A 27,463-nucleotide genomic window follows, 5' to 3' on the forward strand; every position below is an offset into this window, starting at 1 on the left:
TCCCATTGAATAACATTGAGCGCCAGACGGCTCAAAGGCACCCTGCACCCAGCCGCCCGAGTTCCCCTGGCAGCGCAACCTGTGCCCTATCCTTCTTCCCCATTTGCCCTGAGCAAATTACCAGGAGGCCAGCTCCCACAGTTGTGTGGCCTGCTAGCCAGCCGCACCAACCGGAGGCCCCCTGCCCCTCATTGGATAACATTGGCCCTAACTACCTCTGCACCCTGCCGCCTCTGTGCCGCTGAGGATGAACCCTACCTGACCCTGCGGGACCCCATAGTTTATGCCCAGAACCCTAACTTCCCCAGCCGAGTACTCACCTAGCAACCGGTAACTCACTTACCTGCATTGGATGACATTGACTTTTTTGACTCGAAAAATCTTCTAAGTGCGTACTTTTGAAAACTTAATATATTCACATAAAATCAACCGAATTCCGAAGTACTCACCTGTGATCAAGAGAGAAGCCAGTACTGTATCTTGTCGCCCAGTACTGAACCGCAAAAGTAATCCTAGTCTGGTTAACTAGTAACTTGAATTTTCTCCATAGGAATCCATTGTGTGCTTTTCTGGGAAATTTCTTCTGTCTAGTTTTGAAAACTTTAAATATTCTTTAAAAATCATACCAAATACTGAAACGTAATTACTTACCTGTTTTAAGCTGAGACCTCAGTGCTGGACCTAGGAGCCCAGTACTGGATTACAAAAGTAACGAGATCTTACTTTACCTGCAACCTGAATTTTCTCCCATTGGATAACATTGCCAGATTTCAGTTGAAAAGTTTCTAAGTGTGAACTTTTAAAATAGCTTTATATTCCTGAGAAATCACTGCAACAACTAAAACGTTTTTATTAAATTATTTTCAGCTTAGACTCCAGGACTGAATCTAGGATCCACTCCTGGAACTAACAAAGTAATCTACAAAGTAATCAACTGTGTTTATATAGAAAAACCTATTGAGCTCAATGCTAAATTGTGTGTAGAATTGTGTTCCCTACTGCAACCCCTGTACCTATGGTGGTTTCAAAGTTTATTGCCTTTCTGCAAAGTACTCATCTGAGACCTCTCGTATTGAGAACAGTATATTTTGTTACCTGTTGGTTCTAAAAATAAAACTATATCTTTGATATAAAAAAAATTGGCCTAGAGTTCAGTTCTTGAGTGTGTGAAACCTTTTGTTTTGCTGACTGAGTGCGTACTGCAAATGCTTTACACTGTCTTCTGGTACTGCCTTACTGCTCGACCAAGCTACCACTTTAGAGAGTAAGGTCACACATGGCTTTAACCTCTTTTATACCTCTGGGGTTTGTGGACTCTATACACACTGTACCTTATTCTGGTCCAGTGTATATAGAGGTACAAAAGGGGGTGGTGATGGACGGAGCATCTGAACCAATCAAACACTCACACCCAGTCAACAGATCTGGGTTTAATCCATCACTGTACTTTAGCCCACTCTGTCCCCCCCAATTCAGACATGGCCATATGCAAATCAGTCTGACCCTGTGCCTCATGGGAACAGTCCAGCCCGAACTGCCAAGCCATGCCTTCCCTGGACCGGAAACAAGCTACCGAGGACTGGTTTCTGGCATTACAGCCGTCTTCAGCCAGGCTTGCTTGAATACAGTGGCAACGTGAGCAAGGGACTCACGTCTGAGCATACCCTGCCAACTTATGGCTACTCACGTCTGAGCATACCCTGCCAACTTATGGCGAACAAAGAAAAACAAAAGTCGTTTACTGGAGATGTATAGAAGGGGGGAATAGGCAACAGCCAAAAAGAAAGCGCACAGCCAAATGTGGTAACTATCGATAATGACAAAGAACAAGAGTATAAATTAAAAAAAAAACACAATGTGCATGATGGCTCAGCTAAACTTCTCTAACTGTAGACAATATTTATTGCAAAATATGACAGCATACTGGACGATGGTCAACCTTAAAAATCAAAATATGTGCATAATATCGAACAGGAACTTTCCAAAGGTTTATATCATTGAATTATTGGGATAGCTAATTCTATTTAGTGGCAAAACGCCAGTCGCTAGATTGAAGAATAACACCTTACCAATAACCTCACAAGTTTACAAGATACGAACTAATATGCATGAAGTCCACAAATGATCTCACAAATGGGCCCTGAAGGGAGGAAAAATAAAAAGTAAGCAGATCCTCGCAAGTAACTTAACCCAAGATCGGTATATATCAAACGTTTTTAATTTTCAGCCTTACCTACGAAAACAGAGTCACTGTATGCCCGTTAATGTAGAAAAATGTGCCCCATTTGATAACCGCAACCGGCTCTAAAAGAGTGGAAAATGATTTTAAAAAAATCTAAGAAGCACTGAAGTAAGATTCCCAAAAGAGTAATAGGAAAAATAATTAATCTACAAAACAAGCAGTCCAGGGCAGCAATGTGACCCGGTCAGGTGCTGATTTGTAGAGTGCACCGATTTTTTTTCATTGAGCATATTGTCACGAATTGGCCATAGATAAAACTATATCACTCTGTCTTTTAAAGAAGTTGCCTGATAAACCTGGAGAGAGAATGACACGAATTATCCAAAGTGAAGGCGAGTGAAATTAAATGGTTTCTGTCCTTAAAGTATTCACGAAAGACTCTAAATAATCCCTCGGGGCGAAAGCAAGCCCCAGCATTAAACGCGTAGGCAACAACAGTCCGATTAGCCTACACATTACAGCGTCCCGATTAACCAGGACCCTATAAATGTTCTTACCCTGACATGATAGCCACGGCCCAACTCGTCCTCCTGAAACGAGCTCCAACAGCAACAGGTTCCGTCCAGCACCAGGCCGGCAATGTGAAAAAGCCGCCATTTAAATACCGCGTTTATCATTGAATAATGTCAAGCACCTGGTTTAAAAAAAAAAGGGGCATAGACAGTCTCCACACTGAGAGCGATAAGTAAGGCGGCCATATTGGAATTCCAAGGAGGTGAACACGAGTAAGCTACTAATTACTCTCCCTAATAACGAAATAGGGTCAGATTAATGTAAAATAGTGTTGTGCCTTGGACCATGTCCGCAATCATAACAATTACCACCCCAAATTTAAAACATTAAAAACGGAACGACCGATCGTCAAAGATCATGCCGAAAAATGTATAATAAGTAGCACGAGTGTGAGTCTAACGGGGTGAATGCCACAAATGTAAACATGAGAAAATCGGTACTTTGAAGCGTCCGGTTTAAATGTTGATTCATTAGAAATTATAAGTAGAAAGCCAAGACCGGATCCTATCCAAGAAGGTCACATGATTAAAAGGGAAACGCGGACGGCCATTTTAGAATGTCCAAGACAGATCAAAAAACAAATGAATTACATTGCCGAATAAAGTACAACAAATAGCACGAATGTGAGTCTAAAGGAGGTGAATAGCCCAACTGTACAGAAGAGAATATCGGTATTTAGAAGCGTTCGATTTACATATTACTGTGTTTGAAATGATGAAAAAAAGACCAAGACTGGGTCCCATCCCAGAAGGTCACAGGATTGAAAGGGGAAATCGGGCGGCCATCATAAAATGTCCAAAACAAATAAGAAAATAAAAGAATTTCCATGAAGAGGAGACAAATATAAGTCTGTATGCGAAATAAACAACATGAATCCAAAATATGTATTTATAAATCAATTATCATAAAGAGTCTGGCGATGAAAACACTACTTTCTAATGCTGAATTTCTAGAAATCTGATATTTATATGTACGCCTTCCAAGGTGAAAAGGATAATTCTTGATGTGTGGAATCCCAACAGAAACCTTTAAAGAGCAAAATAAAAAAAAACATTTTAAAAAGAAAGAAAAGAGAAGACAGGATGACAGTCATAATGGATTGGCGGGGTAAAGAAAAGGCTCCACATCATCATATAATGCTATCATCTGTGTATCAGAGCAGGCCAGAGTATAGAGATGCACAGTATAGTCAAATATTAACATCAACAGTTAGCAAACAAGTAATGATTATTATTGCGATATTTCCCTAGCAGACATTGAAAGTGTATGATAATCGGACCAGCAATTAAAGATCAGTTCCAATGGTGATACCAAACAGTTTTATCTCTATAAAGAGAAGGGTATGGGATTTTTAGATTTTTTTAGATTTTACCCACAGGCAGTAAACTGAATATTCTTAATTGACAACGGTCAAAGAGTAATTCCCTACGGGAAGGGCTTGAGAGTATATACATGTCTCAGGATAAATTTATCATGACACGAAATAATGCATTTCATCATCAATATTATGGCCGAGTTCCACACTTCTTAATCTACAAATCCACCCAGCTTCCTTCCTTCTTAATGCTAGTACCCTATTCGTAAATCAGATCAATTGTTCATTGCTTTTGCCAATATGAATAAAGGGCTACCAGTCTCCAAATCTTCCATTGCGAGATGGATTGCAACAGCTATTCAGTTCTGCCATAACGCGGCAGGACGAACCTTCTCTGCTAGAGTCCAGGCTCATTCAACAAGAGCGGTTTCTACATCCACTGCATTATTCGCTGGGGTTCCGATCCAGCATATCTGCAGAGCGGCCACATGGTCCACCAGGCACATAACTTTACCCAGCATTATTGCCTGGATGCTACGGATAAAGTGGTACAATAGTGGGACAGGCGGTGTGGCGGCATTTGTTTCATTAAGGTAGCCTCTTTGCTTTTATACTTTCCTATCCCACCATCCTCTGTGGTTATGTTACTACTGTCACTATGGGTGTTGCAACTATTTGCTATGTTTGCAATATGATGATATGATAATAATTATTCATATTACTGCTAACTATTCTAATTCAAGCATGTGAATCTATGAAAGATCCAATACTGGAGAAGAAAGTAAGTTACTTATCTGTAACTGTAGTTTTCCAGTATTGGTATCTTTCATAGATTTACATGCGACTCACCCTCCTCCCCTAGAGGCTCTCCCATTACTTTTGGGACTATGCTTGTTCCCACTTCTGCTTGAAAATCTGAGGGAACAAACATCTGTGGGGAAGGTTCTAGCGGGTGCTGATGCCTGATTGTTTAGTGTGTAAGATTGGTCCTTTTTTTTAAAAAAAGTCATAGATAGGCTATTAAATTCATGGCCTAGTGCCATTGTAGCCTATGCTACTAAAAGGATTGCTTTGATATAATACCGTGGGACTCCCACTTTGGGGAATCTGACCACCTACCCATGCCAGCCAAGCACCCCCGGGGGCACACCAGACTTCCACCTCATGGAAATTGATAGTTTTGCTATGTTCTTTGCCACTCTTTAGAAAGGGCATATACATGACCAAAGTCTTATCACTTGTTTTTCTTCCAGGGGATACTCATCAATAGTCATAAGCACTGAATTATCTCCGCCCATAAGCGGGAACCTGGAACATATAGACTAATACATATATATGTGTAAAATAAATAAAAAGAGTACATAGTACTAAAAGAATTATACACATATACATGTATAAACTAATAATATGCAGTCCTAACCATAACCCATAGGCTAATAAAGTCATAATTACATGCCTTATGTAGAATGAAAATAATCTATAAAATCCAATGCAAGAAAGGGACATGAGCCTTTAATGCATTCCACAGAAGAGAACCTTTTATTTTCATCAAAGAACAGGTAATAAAAGGAAATTAGCCTAAGTAGTCTGCATAAATAAATAACATCCTTGTACAGAAAAGGAGACTGTCACCTCGCCTTTAAGGTCTCAGAGAATCTGAACACTTTGCCTTTAAGGACTCCAGGAGAACCCTGCTCCCATCATGCCCCACAGGTGACAGTTAGGTCAGTTCTTTTTTCCGGCTTGTTCTGTGCGGAACCTGGAACTTGAGCTCCGCTGAATTGGATTGCTTTTTCAGTCAGAATTTGTTTTTTTCCTACTTTTTTCGACAGTTGTGACTGCTGGTGGTATTTTTTCAATCTTTATTGACTAATTCATAGAGAATGTTTAGTCAGTTATGCCACCTTTATTCTACAAATGTCCTTCCTGTGGGAAGAAGATGTCCAAAACAGATCCTCATTCTGTTTGTCTGGTTTGTTTGCCTTCCACACATGACATATAGAAAAGTTACCACTGCCTTAAACTTTCCAGAAGGACTCTGAAGGAAAGAGAGAAGATTAGTCTTCTAGGGCTTATGGAGAGGGAGAAACATGAGAAGGGTGTTAGAAGTGAAATCTCGTCTGGAAGGCCCTCCTCTCCTACAAAACGTCGAAGTTCTGCTTCTCTTGATGGTAGGAGTAAGAAAAGGCATCATGAGGCACCTTCGACATCGAGGGCGAGTGAAAAAGTGAGGTCGACGTCGAAGTCTAGATCGCCGTCAGGATTGTCGAGGCCAGTGGATAGAAGTAAACCAGCGTCTAAGACATCACCTTTAAGACGCAAGTCGACGTCGATACCGAGGTCAAGATCGCCGTCGAGAAGCTTTTCGGCGTTGAGGCATGTGGTGTCAATTGCAGTGAAGCCGGCGCCGAGGGTGAGAAGTAGATCGACGTCGAGGGCTAGGAGTAGATCGACGTTGAGACCGGAGAAGAGGAGAAGATCAAGGTCGCCGTCGCGGCATGAGTCGAGACATGCTTCAGGCATGACGCGTCTGGTTCAACGTCTAGGAAATCTATGTCGAGATCTCCGCCACCTGCTCCAGGGTCGGCGTCGAGGCATTCTATATCGACCTCTCGGACCTGTTACAGGTCTTTGTCGAAGTCTGAGCCGACGCCGAGGACACCTACTGACCAACCATCGTCGACGTCGAAGGATCCGACGTCGAGGTCTTCTTCGAACAGATCTCCATCTGTCAGAGCCTCTCCTCATCAAGCATCTTCTATGGTGGCTCATTCGGGTTTGACGTCGAGGGACAGGCAATTGGTTCCTGGGAAAGAAGCACATAGACAGACGTCTCGGTCTCCACAGTCTATAAGGAGTTCTTTGTCGTCGTTGATGGGGATACAAATTGTGCAGGTAACCCCGTAGGGCTCTCAGGTGCGCAAATCACCTCCTGTTGGCATGTCTCCTAGATGGTTGGAGAGCGTCCGTCATTGGAAGATGCAGCCTGGAACTGGTGATAGACCTCTTGCTCTGGAATGTTCAAGACCACCGGCTGGTAGGCTTCCAAGACGATCTAGATCTCCAGTGGACAGGCGTTCACGTTGAAAGGACCGCAGTAGGCCTCATCGGTCTCCTACCCCTAGGAGAAGACAGAGATCTCCTACCACATCCATCTCAACGAGGTCGTCTTACAGAGACTATTCCCCCACGATTTCATCAACGCCACCTTCCAGGATATCTCCCGTTGATGATCTAGGAACTTTCAGTGAGGTATTGTGTCGGGGGACCAACAAGTTTAATATAACGATCTCTGTACCTCCAGTTACCTCTTCCGTTATATTTGAAACACTGCATCATAAATTGTCAGCTAGACCTCTCCTGCCTTTAAAGCCAGGATTGATAGAACCAGCAATGAAGACATTTTTAACACCTGCTTCAGTGGGCTTGGAGCCCTCTAGAATTGCAAAGAAATATAATGCTCCAGATCAGGATCCTTTATCTCTACGTACTGACCCACCACCGGATTCACTCATAGTGGCAGCGGCCAGGAAGGCACAGTCTGCTACTTCCATTTCATCTGCTCCACCAGAAAAGGACAGCAAGAATATGGACTCCTTGGGACGGAGAATGTGTAATACAGCTGCTTCTGTTATGAGAGTGGCAAGTGTAGTGGCTCTGCTGGGTAGCTACGACCGTCTTTTATGGGACTCGCTGACTAGATTTGCTGACCATTGCCTAAGGAGGATCAGAAGGATTTCTTAGAGATTGTGGAAGAAGGTGGTTTGGTTGCCAACCAAATTATTAGTACGACTGCTGACTCTGCGGATTTAGCAGCTCATGGTAATGAACATGGCATCTGTTCCAGACGGTCAGCATGGCTTCGCCTCATGGGCCTTAAGCCCGACGCCCAAAGGAAAATAGTTAATTTGCCTTTCAATGGAACAAAGTTATTTGGATCTCATGCAGACTATGAGATGGCCAAAATGAAGGCTGAACTTGATACTCTAAAGGCAGTCGGCCTAGAAAAAAAGGAGTTTCCCCGTCGCTTTCGTCCCTACGACAAGAGGTCCTTTCAACAGCATGGGCAAACGTCGAGCTGGTCTTCGCAAAACCAGGGCCAGTCTCAACTGAGATCGCAGTTTCAACAGCGCAGGTCTGGGCGAGGCAGTGGTGGAAACAGACAGCAGTCTTCAGTTTCAAAACAACCTCAGAAACAATGAGACGGTACTTCCTCCAAGGCTTTGTCCACTCCGGTAGGAGAAAGCATTGCATTATATCTGGACGAGTGGAGAAGATTGACAAAAGACAGGTGGATCATCGACATTGTTCAGAACGGATATCTTCTTAAATTCAAAAAACCACCACCTCAGAGAAATCAAAGGCTACACTCACTCTTCTTCCTGGTGAGAAAGAAAGGTGCCACTGCAGAGTACCGACCTATACCGGATTTGAGATTGTTGAACAGATTCATTCGAAGGGAGAAATTTGGAATGTTAGCACTTCATCATATCAAGGGGACTGGAAGAGTTCCATCGATCTGAAGGACGCATACTTTAATGTTCCAATCTCAGAGACATCGCAAGTTTCTAAGATTTCAAGTGTTTGTTCATCATTACCAATATGCAGTACTTCCATTCGTTCTGAAGTCAGCTCCCTGAACATTCTTCAAGTGTATGGCGGTGGTAACTGCTTTCATTCAGAACCAGAGGATTTTCATTTACCCTTACTTGGATGACTGGCTCCTAAAACGTTCGTCCCCATCTCTACTAGAAGATCATCTTGCAAGATGCCTTCAACTTCTGCTCAAGTTGGGACTTCAGGTCAACTTCAAGAAGTCCATACTAAACCCAACTCAAAAGATTCACTATCTGGGATCCTTCTTGGACACAAAAAAAGTAAACGTGTGTCCTTCGGAGGAGAGGTTGTTATCAATTAGGACAAAATGTCAGTTTCTTCTTCATACCAGTGTCCCGACAGTTCGCCAAGTGTCCTCTCTACTGGGGTCAAAGGCGTTGTGCATCTTTATAGTACCAAACGCGAGATTGCACATGCGTCCACTACAGCAGTGCTTAGAGCAGGGGTCTCCAATCTTTTGTGTAGTCAGAGCTACTTCTGGCCAGTAAAAATCATCGTGAGCTACTGAACCCGAAGCAACTCGCGCATTTTTCCGAGAGACCCCCCCACGCCCAGTTTCATTGACTTTAAGCCTAATTTCATCAGAGCCAATACTGTGCATTTCTGCCCTCCGTTTCACTCGTTTTTTGTGCCTCTCTGCCCTCTGTTTCACTGTTTTCCTCTTGTTTTTTTGTGGCCTTCTGCTCTGTTTCACTCACTTTTTGTGCCCTTCTACCCTTTGTTTCACTTGTTTTTGTGGCCTTCTGCTCTCGGTTTGACTTGTTTTTTGTGGCCTTCTGCTGTTTCACTCGTTTTCCCCTTGTTTTTAGTGCCCTTCTACTGTTTCACTCGTTTTCCCCTTGTTTTTAGTGCCCTTCTACCCCCTGTTTCACTAGTTTTCCCCTTGTTTTTTGAGCCCTTCTGCCCTCTGTTTCCCTCGTTTTTTGTGCCTTTCTGCCCTCTTCCACCCGTTTTCCCCTTGTTTTTGTGCCCTTCTGCCCCCCTCGTTTTTTGTGGCCTTCTGCCCGGTTTCACTAGTTTTCCCATTGTTTTTCGTGCCCTTCTGCCCTCTGTTTCCCTTGTTTTTCGTGCCCTTCTGCCCTGTTTCCCTCGTTTTTTGCCCTCTGTTTCACTCGTTTTCTAATTGTTTTTCGTGCCCTTCTGCCCTCTGTTTCATTTGTTTTCCACTTGTTTTCGTGCCCTTTTGCCCTCTGTTTACCTTGTTTTTCGTGCCGTTCTGCCCTCGATGACGTCACAGGAGTCAGACTCTCACGAGAAGAGTCTGCAGCTCCAGGAGAGGAGCGTCACCTCTTCACCCGCCCCCACCCTCATCTAAGCTCCAATCCGAGCAGCTGGTTTGGGTGAGGGCGGGCAAAAGCAGCCGGAAAAGTAAATAGCCCATGAAGGGCTACACGAGCTACTCCCGGGGTCTCCACGAGCTACTGGTAGCTTGCGATCAACCGGTTGGAGACCCCGGGCTTAGAGGATCAATGGATGCAGATATCGGGTGCTGGGAGGAACAGATAATCCTTAATCAGTCAGCCAAAGATTCCATTCGATGGTGGATGAAGAGATCATACATAATGAAAGGAGTGCCGTTTCATCAAGATCCTCCAACTCAAACTGTGATCACAGATGCCTCTCTCCAGGGTTGGGATTCTCATATGGGCCCTCTGCAAGTACAAGGGCTATGGTCAGAATCCGAGAAGAGCTATCACATCAATCTGCTAGAGCTCAGAGCAGTCCATCTAGCTCTCGAGTCCATGTTTCCATCGTTCAGGTCTCGATCCCTCCTGATTCAAACAGACAATACAACAGCAATGTATTATTTAAACAAGCAGGGGGGTACCCGCTCAAGGACTCTCTCCATGGAGGCCCAGACCATATGGCATTGGTTGCTAGCAAGGGACTTGTCGATAGTAGCTGTTCATCTGCCGGGCTCTCTCAATTCTCAAGCGTATTTCCTCAGCAGGGACTTTGTCGAGGCTCACGATTGGTTGCTCAACGACGAAGTCGTAGACCGTATTTTGCAAGCATGGGGAACTCCAGACATTGACCTGTTTGCAGATGCGGGAAACGCAAAATGCCTAGTCTTCGCATCCAAGTTTCCCCAGGTCGGATCTCAAGGGAATGCCCTTTTGACAGATTGATGTCAGAACTTACTGTACGCTTTTCCACCGATCCCATTGATATCAGCAGTGATCAACAAGTTGTTCAGAACCAACTCCAGGATAATTCTTATTGCTACTGAGTGGCCTCGCCAGTGGTGGTTTCCAGACCTCCTTCAGTTGTCGTAAGTGCCACACAGGAGGTTGCCTTGTTGCCCAGACCTTCTGTCCAAGTGGAAGGGGAGAGTGTTCCACGCCAACTTGTCCTCCCTACGCCTGGCAGCATGGCTCCTGAAGTCATCCAGTATGGTCACTTGCAGTAGAATCTAGACTATATGCATAACCTTAAAGAGGCTAAGCGACCTTCTACAAGGAAATCATATGGTTTTAAATGGAAACGATTCTTCCTGTGGTGTGTGGACAACGGTCATGACCCCATCCAAGGTCAAGAGAGGTGATTTTGCCTTATTTGCTGCATTTGGCGAAGTCTGGCCTTCAGTTTAACTCTATTAAAGTTAATCTTGCAGCGATCACCGCCTACAGAAAATCACGTAACCAGACTTATTTCTTTAGGATGCCGGTGGTGAAAGATTTTCTGGAAGGCCTAAGAAAGGTGTATCCTCCAGTCCGATCACCTTCTCCGCCTTGGGAACTTAATGTGGTATTGACTAAGTTAATGGGTGCTCCTTTTGAGCCTATCCACAAAGCTTCCTTACAACATTTAACTTGGAAGGATGCGTTCCTAGTGGCCATTACTTCTGAAGGCAGAGTGAGCGAGATCCAGGCGCTGTGTTATAAGGAACCTTTCACTGTGTTTCATGCTAATAGAGTAGTACTCAAAACGCATCCTGCTTCCTACCCAAGGTTGTTTCAGACTTTCACATTAATCAGACTATAACTTTGCCAACTTTTTTTTCAAATCCTACAGATCCTCCAGAAAGATCTCTCGACTCTTTAGATCTTAAGAGGGTTCTCAAGTTTTATTTGGATAGAACAAAGACATTCAGAAAGTCAGACCGTTTGTTTGTTTGTTAACTATGGTCCTATTAACACTGGGTCTGCGGCGTCCAAAAGATCCATCTCTACGTGGATTGTTTCTTGCATGATAGTAGCTTATCAATTAGCTAACAGGTCTTTGTCAGGAAGGCCAAATGCTCATTCTACGAGGGGATAAGCTTCTACCACAGCTCTCCCTAGAATGTTACTATGGCAGAAATTTGTAAGGCAGCTACATGGCGTTCTGTCCATACTTTTACTCGCCATTACTGTCTTGATTCAGACACACAGGCAGATGCTCAGTTCTGATAGATACATCTGCCAGTGGACTCCTCACCTTGTGAATATCCCCTGCGCAGCAGCCAATCAAACTTTTGTAGCTCTCCACGCCGGCGAGGTGATGGACGACGTCACAAAGGGTACGACTCCGCTCACGACCCCACTGAAGTCACTGGATCCATATTAGGGCCTCGTTGGCGTGATGACGCCAGTACCCTTTTTTCCGCGCCGTCGACGCCAACGGTTTCTTGGGACTCTCCGTAGTAACATTGTTATTATAGTTCTTGTCTGTTCTTCTTGTTTACTTTCGAAGATGTCTGGAAGAAAATCTGGTTTCAAGCCCTGCAGGGAGTGTGGGAAGCAGATGTCCATCACTGACCCGCACAAGGACTGCTTATGGAGCTTATCTTCCGATCACGACGTCAATGGATGTGCGTGCTGCAGGAAGATGACCTCTAAGGCTTTGAAGGAAAGGGAAGCGAAGTTATTTATCGCCAAAGTGAAGAAGTATAAGAAGGCGAGTAAAAGAAGGTCAAGATCTCGTTCCGAATCCAGGTCGGGTTCGAAGTCGGCGCCGGGTCATTGGAAGTCGAAGAGGCATAAGAGAAAGAAGCACTCTTCGAGGCGTCATTCTGATAAGGAGCCGGCACCGAAGTCATCTTCTCCACGTCGTCGCAGTAGTGAGGTCGTTCCTTCACATTCAAAACCAGTCTCGCCAGAGAAGGAAGTGTCTCCTGAAGTCGAAGTCTCTCGATCACCGACGCTAGCGCCATCGGATTCGGTCCATTCTTCGGATCCAGATGAAGCCGAGCCAGAGCAAGAAGACCAGTAGCAGCCCAGTAGCAGCCCGAGGAAGTTCCTTGGTCAGCGCCGACGGGCCTGACTCCACGTACATCGGCTTCATAGCCGGCGCTGGGAAGTTTCCCTCCTTTCCCGACTCCAGGACAAGACCCGTATCGAGAATCTCCGGCCCCGCCTGTTCGTCCTCGTTCGGTGCTAGCGGCGCCGTCAGATCCGCGTTCGACGCCGGTCCAGAATCCGATGGAGTCGGTTGTGGATCCATGACTCTCGTTCGGAACCTATAGGAAAAACTTGTTTTCTTCAGGCCAGAAGTCCTCTTTAAGCGTCAGTATTGTACTTCGTTCGGTTCGGAGTTAACTTACCCGGTTTCCCAGATACTTGAGCACGTGTGCTCCCAGATTTTTAGGTCCGATCGAAGATTGACATCGACGATGGAATTCCAGGCCCCGTTTAAGCGTTGCCCGGTCTGTAACGCAAAGTATCCTCTCTCCGACGTCCACCCTGTGTGCAACAGATGTCTGTCTCCAGACCACGACGAAGAGAGTTGCTTGGCCTGTTCAAAATTCAGGTCGGAAGAGGCGCTCGCTCTTCGACGTGAGGCGAGACTAACGGCGCGGAGAGTGTCGGATGTGGAGGATATCTTCGAGGCTGGGGACGACGAGGGCGTCCAAGAGGAGGAACCAGAGCACTTCTCCGACCCGGCCTCCTGTCAAGAATCTTACTTCGGAGAAGAGGTAGACGATGAGAACATCGAAGACGATGAAGCCGTCGAGGTAAGAGACGACGGTATGGCCATTGGAGCCGCAGAGGGCGGCTCCAGCGATGAGCAAGACCCAAACGAACCTTCGGGGGTCGAAAGTGAGACTGTCTTGTCAAAGGCTCAAGTCGAAGCATCGTCGGAAGGCCTTAGCCAAGATCTTTATACTCATTCTACAGCCCCGCAATCTGGCCCGGCTAAGAATATTTCAGAGCCTTCGATGGGTACGCCTTCGAAAACGAAACGGACTAAAGACAAATCGAAACCGAAACTGAAACTGGTCAAACCAGTATTCGTTTCGCAAAGCCTCGTTCCATCGGATCCTAAGAAGGCTCGGAGTGTCATTGCCCCTTCGGGGTCACAGAAGGGTGCCAACCCGAAGATCGGTACATCCAAGAAGGTGCCAAAGGCCCAAAGAGACGGAGCGACGTCATCTGAGGCTGCCCTCGGGGGCATGGACACTGAAGACAGACTTGAGTCGCAGCCGCCCCTCAGTCCGAATGCATACAGGTTGATGCTGGTGAAGGTTCTCGAAGACAAGCACAAAATGGCCGCGTTGGAATGTGACGCATCAAGCCGCGGCCATTTTGGAAATCCTAGCCTAACACCTGGCTCAAAGTTGACGATGGCCGTGAAAAAAGTCAAACAGCCATCGGGGCCTCCACCTATAGTTTTTGGACTGCGTCAGACTGCAAGACCTAAAACGTCTAAGCCGGCACAGGGCACCGACCCTGGTAAAATTATATGAAAACTTAGAGGGAACGACCGCCACTCCTGAAGGCGTCGGTTCCACTCCACCTTCTTCTGAAAGCTCAAAGAAGTTGTACATTGACTCTGCAACCGGAAGACTCACTCTTTTCAAACGGAAGATCTTGCCGGAGAAGCCAATGGAATCCTATCAAATTCCACTCAAGAGGAAAAGAGACTCTGCTTCCTCGCCAGTTCTTTTCGAGTCCGTAAGGCCTTATGGACAAGCCTTTACTCATTCCCCCACACGCACTGGGGATGGTGGGGGGGATGACCAGAATGACTAGAAATTCAACTATCCTGATGAATCTAATCAGGATGACTCGCAGGATGTGCTAGACGATCAAGGCACGGCGGACACCCAGTCTTACCAAGTAAAGACAGCCCCCGCAGAGGATACTGCGGCGTTCAACGCTCTGATTGAAAGGGCAGCGTTGAACCACGATGTGGTCATGCATGCAGACCCGGTTGAGGAGGACTTTCTGTTGGATACCTTCTCTACGTCGGACAGATCAGTGAAGACGCTGCCGATGCTGAAGGGTGTCCTTAAGCACGCCAATGACATTTTCAAGGACACAACCAGAGCAAGGGTGGTGAACCCACGTATTGAGAAGAAATACAAGCCTGCTCCTGTGGACCCTACGTATATAAGTGGTCAATTGCCATTGGACTCTTTGGTGGCCTCCAAGGCCCGGAAGAGGGCAAACTCACAAACAAGTGGTGATGCTCCTCCCCCAGACAAAGAATCTAAAGTATTAGAAGCCTCTGGGAAGCGGGTTGCTGCTCAGGCGGCGAATATTTGGATAATAGCCAATACACAGGCTCTGCTGGCTAGATAAGATAGGGCTCACTATGATACACTAGAGCAATTGTTGCAACACTTGCCTGATGAATATAGAGAGGGGGTGGACATGTTGATTCAGGAAGGGAAACTGATATCAAACGCTTCTATCAAGTGTGCACTAGATTCAGCAGACACTGCAGCCAGGGCTATTAACACTAGTGTAATGCTAAGGAGGCAGGCATGGTTACGAATTTCAGGATTTAAACCAGAAATACAAACAAGTTTGCTCAATCACCCCGTTAACCCAGATTTCTTGTTTGGGCCCGACGTTGACACAATTCTTAAAAGATCAAGAAAGACACCGAGACGGCTAAGTCTATGGGGGCCTTGCAGTCTCAACAGTTCAGAGGGGGTTCTTTTCGTCGCTCAGGTAGTAGAGGGCCGTCAAGAGGGCAAACATCTCAGCAAACACAATACAATAAAGGTGGTGCACAGACCACCTTTAACAAAAACAATAGAGGTGGATACCGTGGTAACAGCACCAAAGGCAGAGGACGTGGAAATAATAACACCAGGTCCTCAGCAAATACCAAACGGTGACGTCTTGTCACTGCCCCCGGACCATGTAACACGGGTCGGGGGGCGACTCCAGCAGTTCCTGCCAGTCTGGGAAAGCATTACCACAGACCGGTGGGTGAGGCAACTTATCCTGTACGGGTATTGTTTAGAACTGACATCCACTCCACCCGACATACCACCAAGACACCATCCTATGTCCACAGAGCACTTACACTTATTACAGCAAGAGGTGGCAAGCATGCTGCAAAAAGGGGGCATAGAACTGGTGCCTCTAGAGGAGCACGGAACAGGGGTGTACTCTCTCTATTTCTTAGTCCCAAAGAAGGACGGGTCTCTCAGACACATTCTGGATCTGAGACCCTTGAACCTATACATCCTTTCAGAACATTTTCACATGCCGACTCTGCAGCAGGTCCTGCCATTGCTCAGTCAGGGGGATTTCCTGGCAACTCTGGATCTGAAGGATGCGTATTTCCATATACCCATACATCAGGCACACAGGAAATACCTCGGGTTCACTATACAGAACAAGCATTACCAGTTCAAGGTACTACCCTTTGGAGTGACCACTGCTCCCAGGGTGTTCACCAAGTGCTTGGCGACAGTGGCGGTACACCTTCGGAGACAACACATTCATGTCTACCCTTACCTGGACGACTGGCTTGTGCAAGCGAAGTCGGCCCAGCAGTGCGCCAGCCACGTGTCCCGCACAATTCATCTTCTGCACAGGTTGGGATTTTCTCTGAACTATCCCAAGTCGCATCTTCAACCCGCTCAAGTACAGCAATACTTGGGAGCGACGTTGGACACTGGGACAGCTACAGCCCAGCCAAACTCCGTACGAATCGACAGCATGCAACTGCTGATTCGCAAATTCAGGCCACAACACTCACTACAGGCGCGAGTGTTTCTGCAGTTGATAGGCATGATGGCCTCCTGCATCTTCATAGTCCCGCACGCGAGACTGCACATGCGTCCGCTCCAAGAGTGTTTAGCACGACCGTGGAATCAGGCTCAAGGACAATTGAAAGACCTAGTGTTGGTGACCGGTCGTGCGTACAACTCTCTGCATTGGTGGAATCCACGCAACCTTTACAAGGGACGACCGTTCCAAGAGCCTGTACCACAAATAGTGCTCACGACGGACGCATCCCTCCTGGGGTGGGGGGCGCATCTCCTTCATTATACAGTGCAGGGACTATGGTCGGATCAACAGAAGAAGATGCACATCAATCTGCTGGAATTGATGGCAATCTTCATGGCACTGAAGGCTTTCAAGATACATCTGTGCAACAAGGTCGTGTTGATCCGGACGGACAACATGACGGCCATGTATTACATTCAGAAGCAGGGAGGTACTCACTCTCCACAGTTGTCACACTTGGCTCAGAGCATGTGGAAGTGGGCCATTCAGAGGAACAGTTTCCTCATGCCGGGCCAGGACAACCAGATGGCGGATCTGCTCAGCAGACACAGCCATCAGGTGCACGAGTGGAAGGTGCTGCAACTGTACTTCCAGCAGTGGGGACATCCAGACATCGACCTGTTCGCCACAAACGAGAACGCAAAATGCCCAAACTTCGCCGCCAGGTTCCCACACCCGCGGTCTCAGGGCAATGCGATATGGATGAACTGGTCAGGCAGATTTGCGTACGCTTTTCCGCCGGCCCCGCTCATACCTCTGGTGGCACGGAAACTCAGACAGCACTCGATGACTCTCATCTTGGTTTCTCCAACGTGGGCGAGGCAAGCATGGTACACCACGTTCCTAGAACTTTCCGTGGTGCCTCATCAAAGACTGCGTCTTACACTCAGTCTTCTCACCCAGAGCCATGGCGAAGTTCAGCACCCAGATCCGCAACAGTTAAACCTTGCGATATGGCTCCTGAAGTCATAGAATTTGGGTATCTGAATCTGCCTCCTGATTGTATGGACATCATCAAGGAGGCAAGACGGCCTACCACTAGGGCCTGCTATGCTGCCAAATGGAAACGTTTTGTCATTTACTGTTCCAACCATGACATAAAGCCGCTGGATGCATCAACCCAGAACATTATTTGTTACCTGTTACATTTATACAGATGCAATCTGGCATACAGTTCTATACGTATTCATTTGGCGGCAATAGCGGCTTACTTACAGAACAGGCAACACCTTTCACTGTTCCGAGTGCCCGCCATAAAGGCTTTTATGGAGGGACTCAAACGAGTCATTCCACCCAGAAGACCACCTTCACCGGTCTGGAATCTTAATATAGTTTTGACCAGACTGATGGGACCTCCTTTCGAACCTCTCCACTCTTGTGAGATACAGTTACTAACTTGAAAGGTTGCCTTCTTAGTAGCGATCACGTCGCTGAGACGGGTTAGCGAGCTGCAAGCCCTAACCATTCAAGAACCTTTTATACAGGTTCACGCACATTGGGTGGTGCTACGCACTAACCCTAAATTCATGCCCAAGGTAGTTTCTCAGTTCCACATTAATCAAACTATTGAACTGCCATTTTTCTTCCCTAATCTAGACTCAGTAGCAGAAAGATCACTGCACACATTAGACGCCAAACGAGCTCTCCTGTACTATATAGACAGGACTAAGGATTTTAGGAAGACTAAACAACTTTGTTGCTTTTTCACCACAGCACAAGGGCAAACCCATTTCCAAATCAGGTATAGCCAGATGGATTGTTAAGTGTATTCAGATTTGTTGTCAGAAGGCTAAACGCACACTAACAGTCCCCCCAAGAGCGCATTCCACACGCAAGCTAGGGGCATCCATGGCTTTCCTGCGAACATTCCATTAGAGGACATATGTTGATATACATTCCAAGCAGCAAGCTGCCGTGGGACAGGCTGTTCTTAAGTCCCTCTTTCAGGCTGCTGCAGCTGGCTCGGGCAACCACCGCTAAGGGAGAAACTGCTATTTATTCTATGCACAAGATATGAATTTAGCGGCCCACATGCCTCCAACGGAATATGCTACTTACCAGTATGCATCTGTTCTTGGCATGTAGGGCCGCTAACATTCATATCGCCCGCCCATCCTCCCCGGTGCCTGTCGCAGCTGTAGTAGTCAGAATTATCTTGTCAATACAAGTCATCTTGTATTGTATTGGACTCCATCTCTGCCACAATGGCGAAAAACAATCTGAGGATGGAGAGGATGCCCATGCGCACTGTAGTCCAGGGGAGGAGCCACCTATCTCGTGATACTTCAAAGACAACAAGGTGCAATCATCCGGACCCAACACTAGGCGGCGATCTATGCACAAGATATGAATGCTAGCGGCCCTACATGCCAAGAACAGATGCATACTGGTAAGTAGCCTATTCCTTTAGTCAGCTCAGCCATCACCTGAGAGCCTTTTGATTGATTGATTGAAGGCTTTATTTCGGTATAAAAGAATATCATAAAAGCGAAATACAATGGCTAAAAATCTATATTTACATGCACATTCAATTTACATGATAAAAACATTGTAAAAACAGTTAGGACAAGTATTAAATTGACAAGGCAAGCCTTTTTGAACGAATTAACCAAGACCATTTCAGGAACTTGGCTACACCGCAAACAAACAAAGTGCGTGTATCGGACATTAAAATGCGTAAGGCCACTTTGTGTTGTTGAGTGCCCAGCTTCGTAGTGGTTTGAGCCACTGCCACCTAGGGGCTAGGTAGGCCGGACATTCAAAGAAAAGATGGGCAACAGACTCGACACGCGTTGGACATGACGCACAAAAAGAACGCTCATAGGGAGCTTTCCACCGTGCTATCAGTTCATTTACAGGAAGCGTCCCTATTCTGAATTTAAAATACAGGGCTTGATCAAGGGGGTTGGATATAATATCTAGATACAGTTCGTAAACCACCACATTCTTAATATTCATAAAATTTAAAGTCGTTTTACAATGTTTAGAATCAGTAGAGATTTTACAAGAGATCCAAGTCCAGTACAATATCTTTAGGGCGGCTTTGGGGGGGCAGACCTGGACTTCCATGCCTCGCCGAGACCAATGACCCCAAGCAGGCGTTTCACGTCCCTCAGCCACTTGATCTTGGACCAGCCCTCCATTTGCATCACCTCTGACAGAGCTTCTGCATATGAGGCCAACTCGGGCACTCGCCACAGGCGAGCCCAGAATAGCAAGGGACGTAGTTGGGCTTGGTCCTTAATCGATCTACAACCCAGATCCATTAAAACGGCTACAGAAGGGGTGCTCTGGGGAAGGGCCATCAGATCCTTTAAAAATTTGCACTCTGACCTAGCTAGGGCTTCAAGTTTGCACGTACCCCACAGCTCCGCCCCGTACAAAGCAGCACTAACCCCTCTTGCTTTGTAGATCTCCACTACTGGGGCGATCGGCTTAGTTGAAGAGGAGCGTTGCTCCTTTAGAAGTGCACCACCTTCCTTTTTATGCCCAAGTATCATTTTTTGGATGTGCGAATTCCAGTGCATTGAATCAGTTAAGCGGATTCCTAGGTGGTCGAATTCGGCCACCCTCTCCAAAGGCACGGAATTCAGCACCGGGGGGCGACCAATTTTTTTGGGGGGGTTCAAAACCAAATATTTCGTTTTATTGGTGTTAATAATCAAGCCCCTAAGTGAGCAGAACTCCTGGAAGCTGTTAAGGGGGCTCTGCAGGCCGATAGGAGTCTTTGAGATAAGGAGGGTATCGTCAGCAAAGAGTAGTGTGGGGGGGGGATACGCTTGCCCGCCAGGGACGGTGCATCTGCAGGAGTTCTAAGCAGATGCCTTTTGGTTCAGGCTGCTTTTTCAAAGAAGTTTTCAGGAGCTTTCCCGCAGGTTCCAGCTGACAAGGAGTCAAAAAAGATTGACCTGTCTGCTAAAGAGGTGTTCTCTTCAGCGAGTATGGAACTGAAGTCATCAAATGCAACTTGCTTGATGGGAAGGTATATCCATGCCTTGATGGATTCCTCTTAACAGTTGCTGCCAAAACTGTCTGATGAGGACAGGAAGAACTTTCAGGAGGTTTTGGATGATACACAGGCTGCTGCGCGCCAGGTCATTCAAAGTGGCCTGGATACAGCTGACTGTGGCAAGAATTATGGGCTCTGCTGTGGCAACGAGAAGGGGAGCTTGGTTGAAGTCTTATGACTTTTCTCAAGATGTGCAGGCTACTTTGTTGGACCTACCATTTGATGGTATGGGTCTGTTTGGTAAAAAGGCTGATGCCGCATTTGAAAGATTTAAAGACAGTAAGGCCACAGCAAGATCTCTTGGCCTGCAGTCCCAGCCCAGAGGATCCTTTCGTAGGTACAGAGGATTCGGAAAGTCATCCTTTCGTTCGCAAGGGCAGCCTCGTCAACAGCAATAGCAACAAAATACTCTGTATAAATCTTATAGAGGAAGAAACGGAGGTCGTCCACGGGGTCGTCAACCTTCCTCCTCCTCTTCCTCTTCTCCTATCGCCGCAGCAATGCAGCCCTTGTCATGATGGTCCTGTGGGGGGTCGGCTTACCCATTTTCTGCGGGATTGGGAATCGGTCACTACAGACCAATGGGTTCTCAATCTTGTGGCAAATGGGTATCCTCTTCACTTCAGGGAATTCCCTCCAACTTACCCTCCTTGTCAAGGGGCTTGCTCAGAGGGACATCTCCGTCTCCTTCAGGAGGAGGTTCTGACCTTGTTAAAGAAAGGCGCGATAGAGTTGGTTCCAGAGCAGGAAAGGGGTCAGGGATGCTACTCCCGGTATTTCCTGATTCCCAAGAAGGATGGCAGGCTTCGCCCAATCTTGGATCTCAGGATCTTTAATCTTTCTCTGAAATAAGAGAAGTTCAAGATGCTTACCCTTGCGCAGGTTCTTCAGGTCGTTGCTGGAAGAAGACTGGATGGTGTCGCTCGACTTACAGGACGCGTATTTTCATATCCCGATCCTGGAGTCGCACAGGAAGTATTTCCGTTTCACGGTGGGGTCGCAACATTATCAGTTTGCGGTCCTTCCGTTTGGAATTACTACTGCACCTCGAGTCTTCACCAAGGTGATGGCAGTGGGGGCAGCCCATCTCAGGAGTTCGGGGATTCTGGTTTTCCCCTATCTGGACGACTGGCTGATCAAAGCAGTGTCTCCAGAGAAGGTGCTCCATCATTTGCAGGAGACAACTCAGTTGTTGTACAGGTTGGGTTTTTCGATAAATGTACCCAAGTCTCACCTGGTGCCCTCACAGCGCAACCTGTTTATAGGGGCAGTACTGGACACTACTGTTTGTCGAGCATTCCCTCCACCTCAAAGGATTCTCGACATTCAGGAAATGATTCCTTTATTTTACAATGGAGCGGTTGTTCCGGTCCTGAAGGTCTTTCGCCTGCTCGGTCTGTTTGCTTCCTGTATTCTGCTGGTCAACCATGCACGCTGGCACATGAGGGCGCTCCAGTGGTGCCTCTGCAGGCAGTGGTATCCGCACCATGGAGATCTCAGGGAGTCTGTGAGGATCTCCAGAGAAACTGCAGCGGATCGGTCTTGGTGGAGGGCAATCTGTCTCTCGTCCTAAGTACCATTCTCACAGCATGAATGGTCAGGAATGGGGGTTTCGAACTTAGAGCTTGAAGCTCACTTATCCTCCTTGCTGAGGTAATCGCTACAAGAAAAACAGTCTTGAAAGACAGAAGTCTCATGGGACACTTGTGTAAGGGTTCAAAGGGTGAACCCTTCCAGTAATCTGCCTCCATCGGTTGCCACAGTGATAACTGATTCCTCCACTCTAGGGTGGGGTGCTCATCTGGGAGATCTGGAAATCAAAGGTCTATGGTCTCCAGGGGAAAGGTTGCTTCACATCAACCTTTTGGAATTGAGGGCGATTCGTTTAGCACTCAAGGCCTTCCTCCCTTCCCTTCGCGGTCAGTCGGTTCAGGTCCTGACAGACAACCCGACCGCGATGTGGTATGTCAACAAGCAGGGAGGAGTGGGGTCGCATCTTCTCTGCAGATAAGCTCTGCGTCTCTGGTCCTGGGTTCAGGACCACCAGATTTGTCTGATGGCAAATCATCTGGCCGGAGTTCTGAACGTTCGTGCAGACAGTCTCAGTCGGCAGTTCTCAGCCGACCACGAGTGGAGGCTTCACCCAGAGGTGGTTCGACTCGTCTTCCAGACGTGGGGGACTCCTCGGGTGGACCTGTTCGCCACTCACGAGAACGCTCACTGCCCCTCATTCTGCAGTCTCCAGTATCCGTCACAGGGAGCTTTGGGGGACGCATTTCAGCTGAGTTGGGGCTCACAACTCCTTTACGCGTTTCCTCCCAGACCCTTGATCCCTCGGGTTCTGAGGAAGATTCGCCAAGACCGGGCCCATGTTATATTGGTCGCTCCGGATTGGCCAAGAAGGGTGTGGTACACAGATCTTCTCAACCTCTCCTCGTGCCCGGCGCTCCGTCTTCCTCTCAGGGCAGACCTCCTCTCTCAAATGGAGGGGCAGGTTCTACACCCCCACCTCCAGACCTTACACCTTCATCCCTGGAGAGTGAACGGGGCGACCTGAATTCCTTTTCTCTCCCGCCTGATGTGGTGGATGTAATTCTTTCGGCCAGGCGTCTATCCACCAAATCAATCTATTCCTATAGGTGGTCCAAATTTGTTTCCTGGTGTGGAGAGAAATCTATTGACCCATTGAGAGCTCGTTTGTCAAACATACTCCAGTTTGCTCTTTCTTTGGCCCAGCAGGGTTTTGCTGTAGTGACTGTAAAAGGATATTTATCGGCTTTGTCAGCATTCCTTTGTTTGCCGGACCAACCGTCTTTATTTAGGTCACCTATTGTTTTACGTTTTATCAAAGGTCTTACCAACAAATTCCCTCTAACTCCATTTATTGTGCCTCAATGGGACTTGAATCTTGTCTTTACTTACTTGATGGGTTCACCCTTTGAACCCTTACACAAGTGCCCCATGACACTTCTGTCTTTCAAGACTGTTTTTCTTGTAGCGATTACCTCGGTAAGGAGGGTAAGTGAGCTTCAAGCTCTAAGTTCGAAACCCCCATTCCTGACCATTCATGCTGAGAGAATGGTACTTAGGACCAGGGCTGCTTTTCTGCCTAAGGTGGTAACTCCCTTCCATCTGGGGCAGTCCATTACCCTCCCTACCTTTTATCCTCCCCCTCACCCTTCCAAGTAGGAGGAGCGGCTTCACCGTCTAGACCCTAAGAGGGCGCTGAGTTTCTACCTCAATAGGACTAAAGACTATCGTGTGGACGACCAGCTTTTTGTTGGATTTGCTGGCTGTAAGAAAAGAAAAAAAAAGCAGTGCAGAAGCGCACTCTGTCGAGATGGATAATCCTGTGTATAAAGATCTGCTACGCCCTTGCTGGTAAGGAACCTCCAGAGGGTATAAGGGCTCACTCTACTAGAGCAAAGTCATCAACGTCTGCTTTATCTAGGGGTGTACCTGTAGAGGATATTTGTAGAGCGGCAACTTGGGCCTCCCTCCACACTTTTGCGAAGCATTACTGCTTGGATAGCGAGGTGAGGAGGGATGGCCTCTTTGCGCGCTCTGTCCTCCAAGATTTCTTGGTATAGAAGAGTGGGCACCCTCCTCTGGGAGTGGGGACTGCTGTGGGAATCTATTCACAAGGTGAGGAATCCACTAGCAGATGTATCTATCAGGAGAATCGCAATTCTTCACTGACCCACTCGCCTCCCCGTTGTCCACTCTTCTATACCTGCTAAGGGTATATTTGTTTAAATTTTATTTATTTTTTTAAATGGATGTATTTATATGTTCATGCATATTGCATTGATTTCACACTGTGTGTGCTGTTTTGAATACTGTGTACTATGTATACTATTACTGTTAGGTCGGTCCGTCCGTGTGCCTCGAGGGCACGGAAAAAAAGGGAACTGACGTCATCACGCCGACGAGGCCATATTATGGATCCAGTGACGTCAGTGGGGTCGCGAGCGGAGTTGTACCCTCTGTGACGTCGTCCATGACCTCGACGGCGTGGAGAGCTACATAAGTTTCCGATTGGCTGCTGCGCAGGAGATATTTACAAGGTGAGGAATCCACAGGCAGATACTGTATCTACCAGAAAAAGCGTTACCGAAGGTAAGTAACTTGTTCGTTGGGCAGTCATCACTAAAACTTGTTTACTAATACTAGCTAAGATATATGTGTCAACGTGCTTTAATCTTTATTTCTGCTCGCTCGCTTTGAAGTGGTATGAGCTTGCTACTCTATTCAGTGCTTATGACTATTGATGAGTATACCCCTGGAAGAGAACTAGGATTACAGGTAAGTAACTAATCCTTACTCCACAAACACATCCTGTCATTGAAACGTACTTTAAGCATTTGCTGCTTTTGGTCCAGGCTACCTTCAAATCAGTGAGTATGTAGTCTTGGTATAGTTAGTCTTAGAGAAAAAACTTGTGTATTTTTCGGAGTCTTTTTAGACTAGCTATTCTTTGTCCATTGTGTTTTAAGGTTGCAACACACTTGCGTATTGCATCAGATCTCATCTTAACTAAGCAATTTGTCTGCCTGTTTTATTTCCTATAGGTAAATTATTATATGACTGGATACATAGGTTCCATATTGCCTAAATATAGAATTAAGTTTTAAATTAGGTAGCCCATTGTGCGAGGTTTAGCATATATAGGTACTGCAGCTTGCAGGATTTTATTCACCATGTTCACCCCATGCTTAGTCAACTCCAACATTTACGATTTTACTGCAAGTTGTGAATCAGTATATGACTTTCCTCAAACACTTAACGTATTGTAACAAATGTGATTATCCACACTGTGATGCCAAGGTTAGCTGTGTGTTTAGGCTGGCCAGGCTTTGCAGTGAAGTTGACAGTGTCTGTTATTCTGAGCATAGTTCAATGCTTAATTTGTAAAAGAATATGACGGCCCCAATGTTTTTCTTAGAAGCCTATGGCCAGCTCTTGCAAAGGTAGGGATACCAAATTCTAGGGCTGCTTAGTCTTGATTCTATCTGTTACCTCTTTAATACACCACCTTCCCAGCCAATTTATTTCACTCTTAGAGGTTCTTTTTTCTATCTGGTTTCTTCCTCTGACACAGCTTTTCATTTTATCTCTTCCGCCGTCTTTTTTTCCTTTTCTATTTTTCTCTCTTATTACGGTTTAGCCTGTTGAGGAAAAATAAGTGCTGGTTCTCAGACATGAGTGCTGGTCGACCCCACCGGCTTAAATCAAGCACTAATTCAGTTGTTCCCTAGCAGTTTGTCTTTCTGAAGTATAGGTATACAAACCTGGAAATCTAGATTACCTTCCGATACCACACTCTTACGGATTTTTGTCTGTCCAGTCCCCACGATTGTGATCAGGACAATATTTTTGTGTTTTAGACACTCTTAGATGGTGGCCGGCAGTCCAGTGTAGAACTGTACATTTCCACCTTCTTGAAATGTATAGCTGCAGGAATCTGGTTTATCTGTGCATGGTCATGTCGCTCATAGCTCAGGGATTTAAATAGATAATGCTTCATTGTGTGTCAGTAACTGTTCTTAATTCATATACTTTCTGCTTTTTGCAGTGATGATGAGGGTGACGATGAGGATGATGATGATGATGAGGATGTTGAAGAGGAGGAGGAGGAGGAAGATGAAAGTGAGGAAGATGAGGACGTAGATGATGACGATGATGACGACGATGATGTGGATGAAGAGGATAGAGAAGATCAGCCCGTTTCACCCCCCAAGAAGATTTTAGAGTCTCATGTAGGTGGTTCGGTGAACATGGCATCCAGCACGGACATTGACAGATAGGATATGCATTGCTGCATTTCGCAAGCCACCAAATCTTTCTCAGATGGGGGAGGGATGCAGGGTTTTAAAGGCATACTGCGCACTTAAAAGTGGTGAGTGGATTCTTCCTTCTTTCTCTGCCTGCTGAGAAGTGGCTTTGGAGGAATGTGCCATAGATTTTAGATTTTTAGAGTGGCTGCTTCTACAGTTCTCCAGGGGCTTGCCTTGAGTGCTGATTGGAGTTAAAGGAGCTGGGGTCATTTGTATCAAATGAAAAGTGAATGTGTTAGAATTCCAATTCTTGCAAAAAAGCCAGGTGCTTTTTAGCATAACCTATATGTCTCACATGTGCTGTTCCTCTCACTTGAATGGATGTGGTTGTTATTCCCTTGCTTTTTAATGATGAGTGGAGTTAGAACCCTTTGCATCAATCCATGCCAAATTGCATCCTTACCCCCTGTGTGCTTGAAAACAAATTCTGTGTTTCACAGTTATTCTCTTTGGGTGCACACCTGGTCGGTATTGATTTAATTAAAGAACATGGCAGTGGTCATCTTGTTTAATGCGCCCTAAATATTTAATGAGCACGCCTTTCACTGTACATTGCTTCCTGTGGCATGCTCACCAATCTAAAGCTAAGCACTTGAACCTCCCTACTGTCCATTCTGATATGAGAGTAAGTGAAGCAACCTCATTTTATGAGTTAAACTATAGTGTTGCCAAGTATTTGGGACATGCACTAAATCACAAAGGCATTCCTGTTGTCCACAATTCACTGCCCAGCTGCACTGTTGCCATATTCATCTGTGGAATTAGGCATACTGCGGCACAAAATTAGTTACATAAGCATTGAAAGAAATTTAGACCTAAGGCAAGATGTTTCACAAATAACAAAATGTTGAAAAATAATTATATACTTCTCCTTTATTATGGGTGCTTGGCTTTGATAATGCATCTGTCCAGTTTGGTGCATCTCCTTGGGAGGGGTTAGAGATCTCTTTTGTGTGTGTGTGAGCGTTGCTTGAC

At 46.3% G+C, this 27,463-nt stretch overlaps 1 protein-coding gene across 1 annotated transcript in view; it reads left to right on the forward strand.

Moving 5' to 3' along the window:
• The window catches only part of RANGAP1 (Ran GTPase activating protein 1), a 537,507-nt gene that overhangs the window by 354,161 nt on the left and 155,883 nt on the right, over positions 1-27,463 (forward strand). Inside the window, exon 11 of the mRNA XM_086963527.1 lies at positions 26,227-26,410. Within this exon, the coding sequence (XP_086819653.1) occupies positions 26,227-26,410 (184 nt within the window). The remainder of the gene's footprint in view (positions 1-26,226; positions 26,411-27,463) is intronic.

This window comes from Lissotriton vulgaris, chromosome 1_1 (genome assembly GCF_964263255.1).
Source record: "Lissotriton vulgaris chromosome 1_1, aLisVul1.2, whole genome shotgun sequence".
Lineage (NCBI taxonomy): Eukaryota > Metazoa > Chordata > Amphibia > Caudata > Salamandridae > Lissotriton > Lissotriton vulgaris.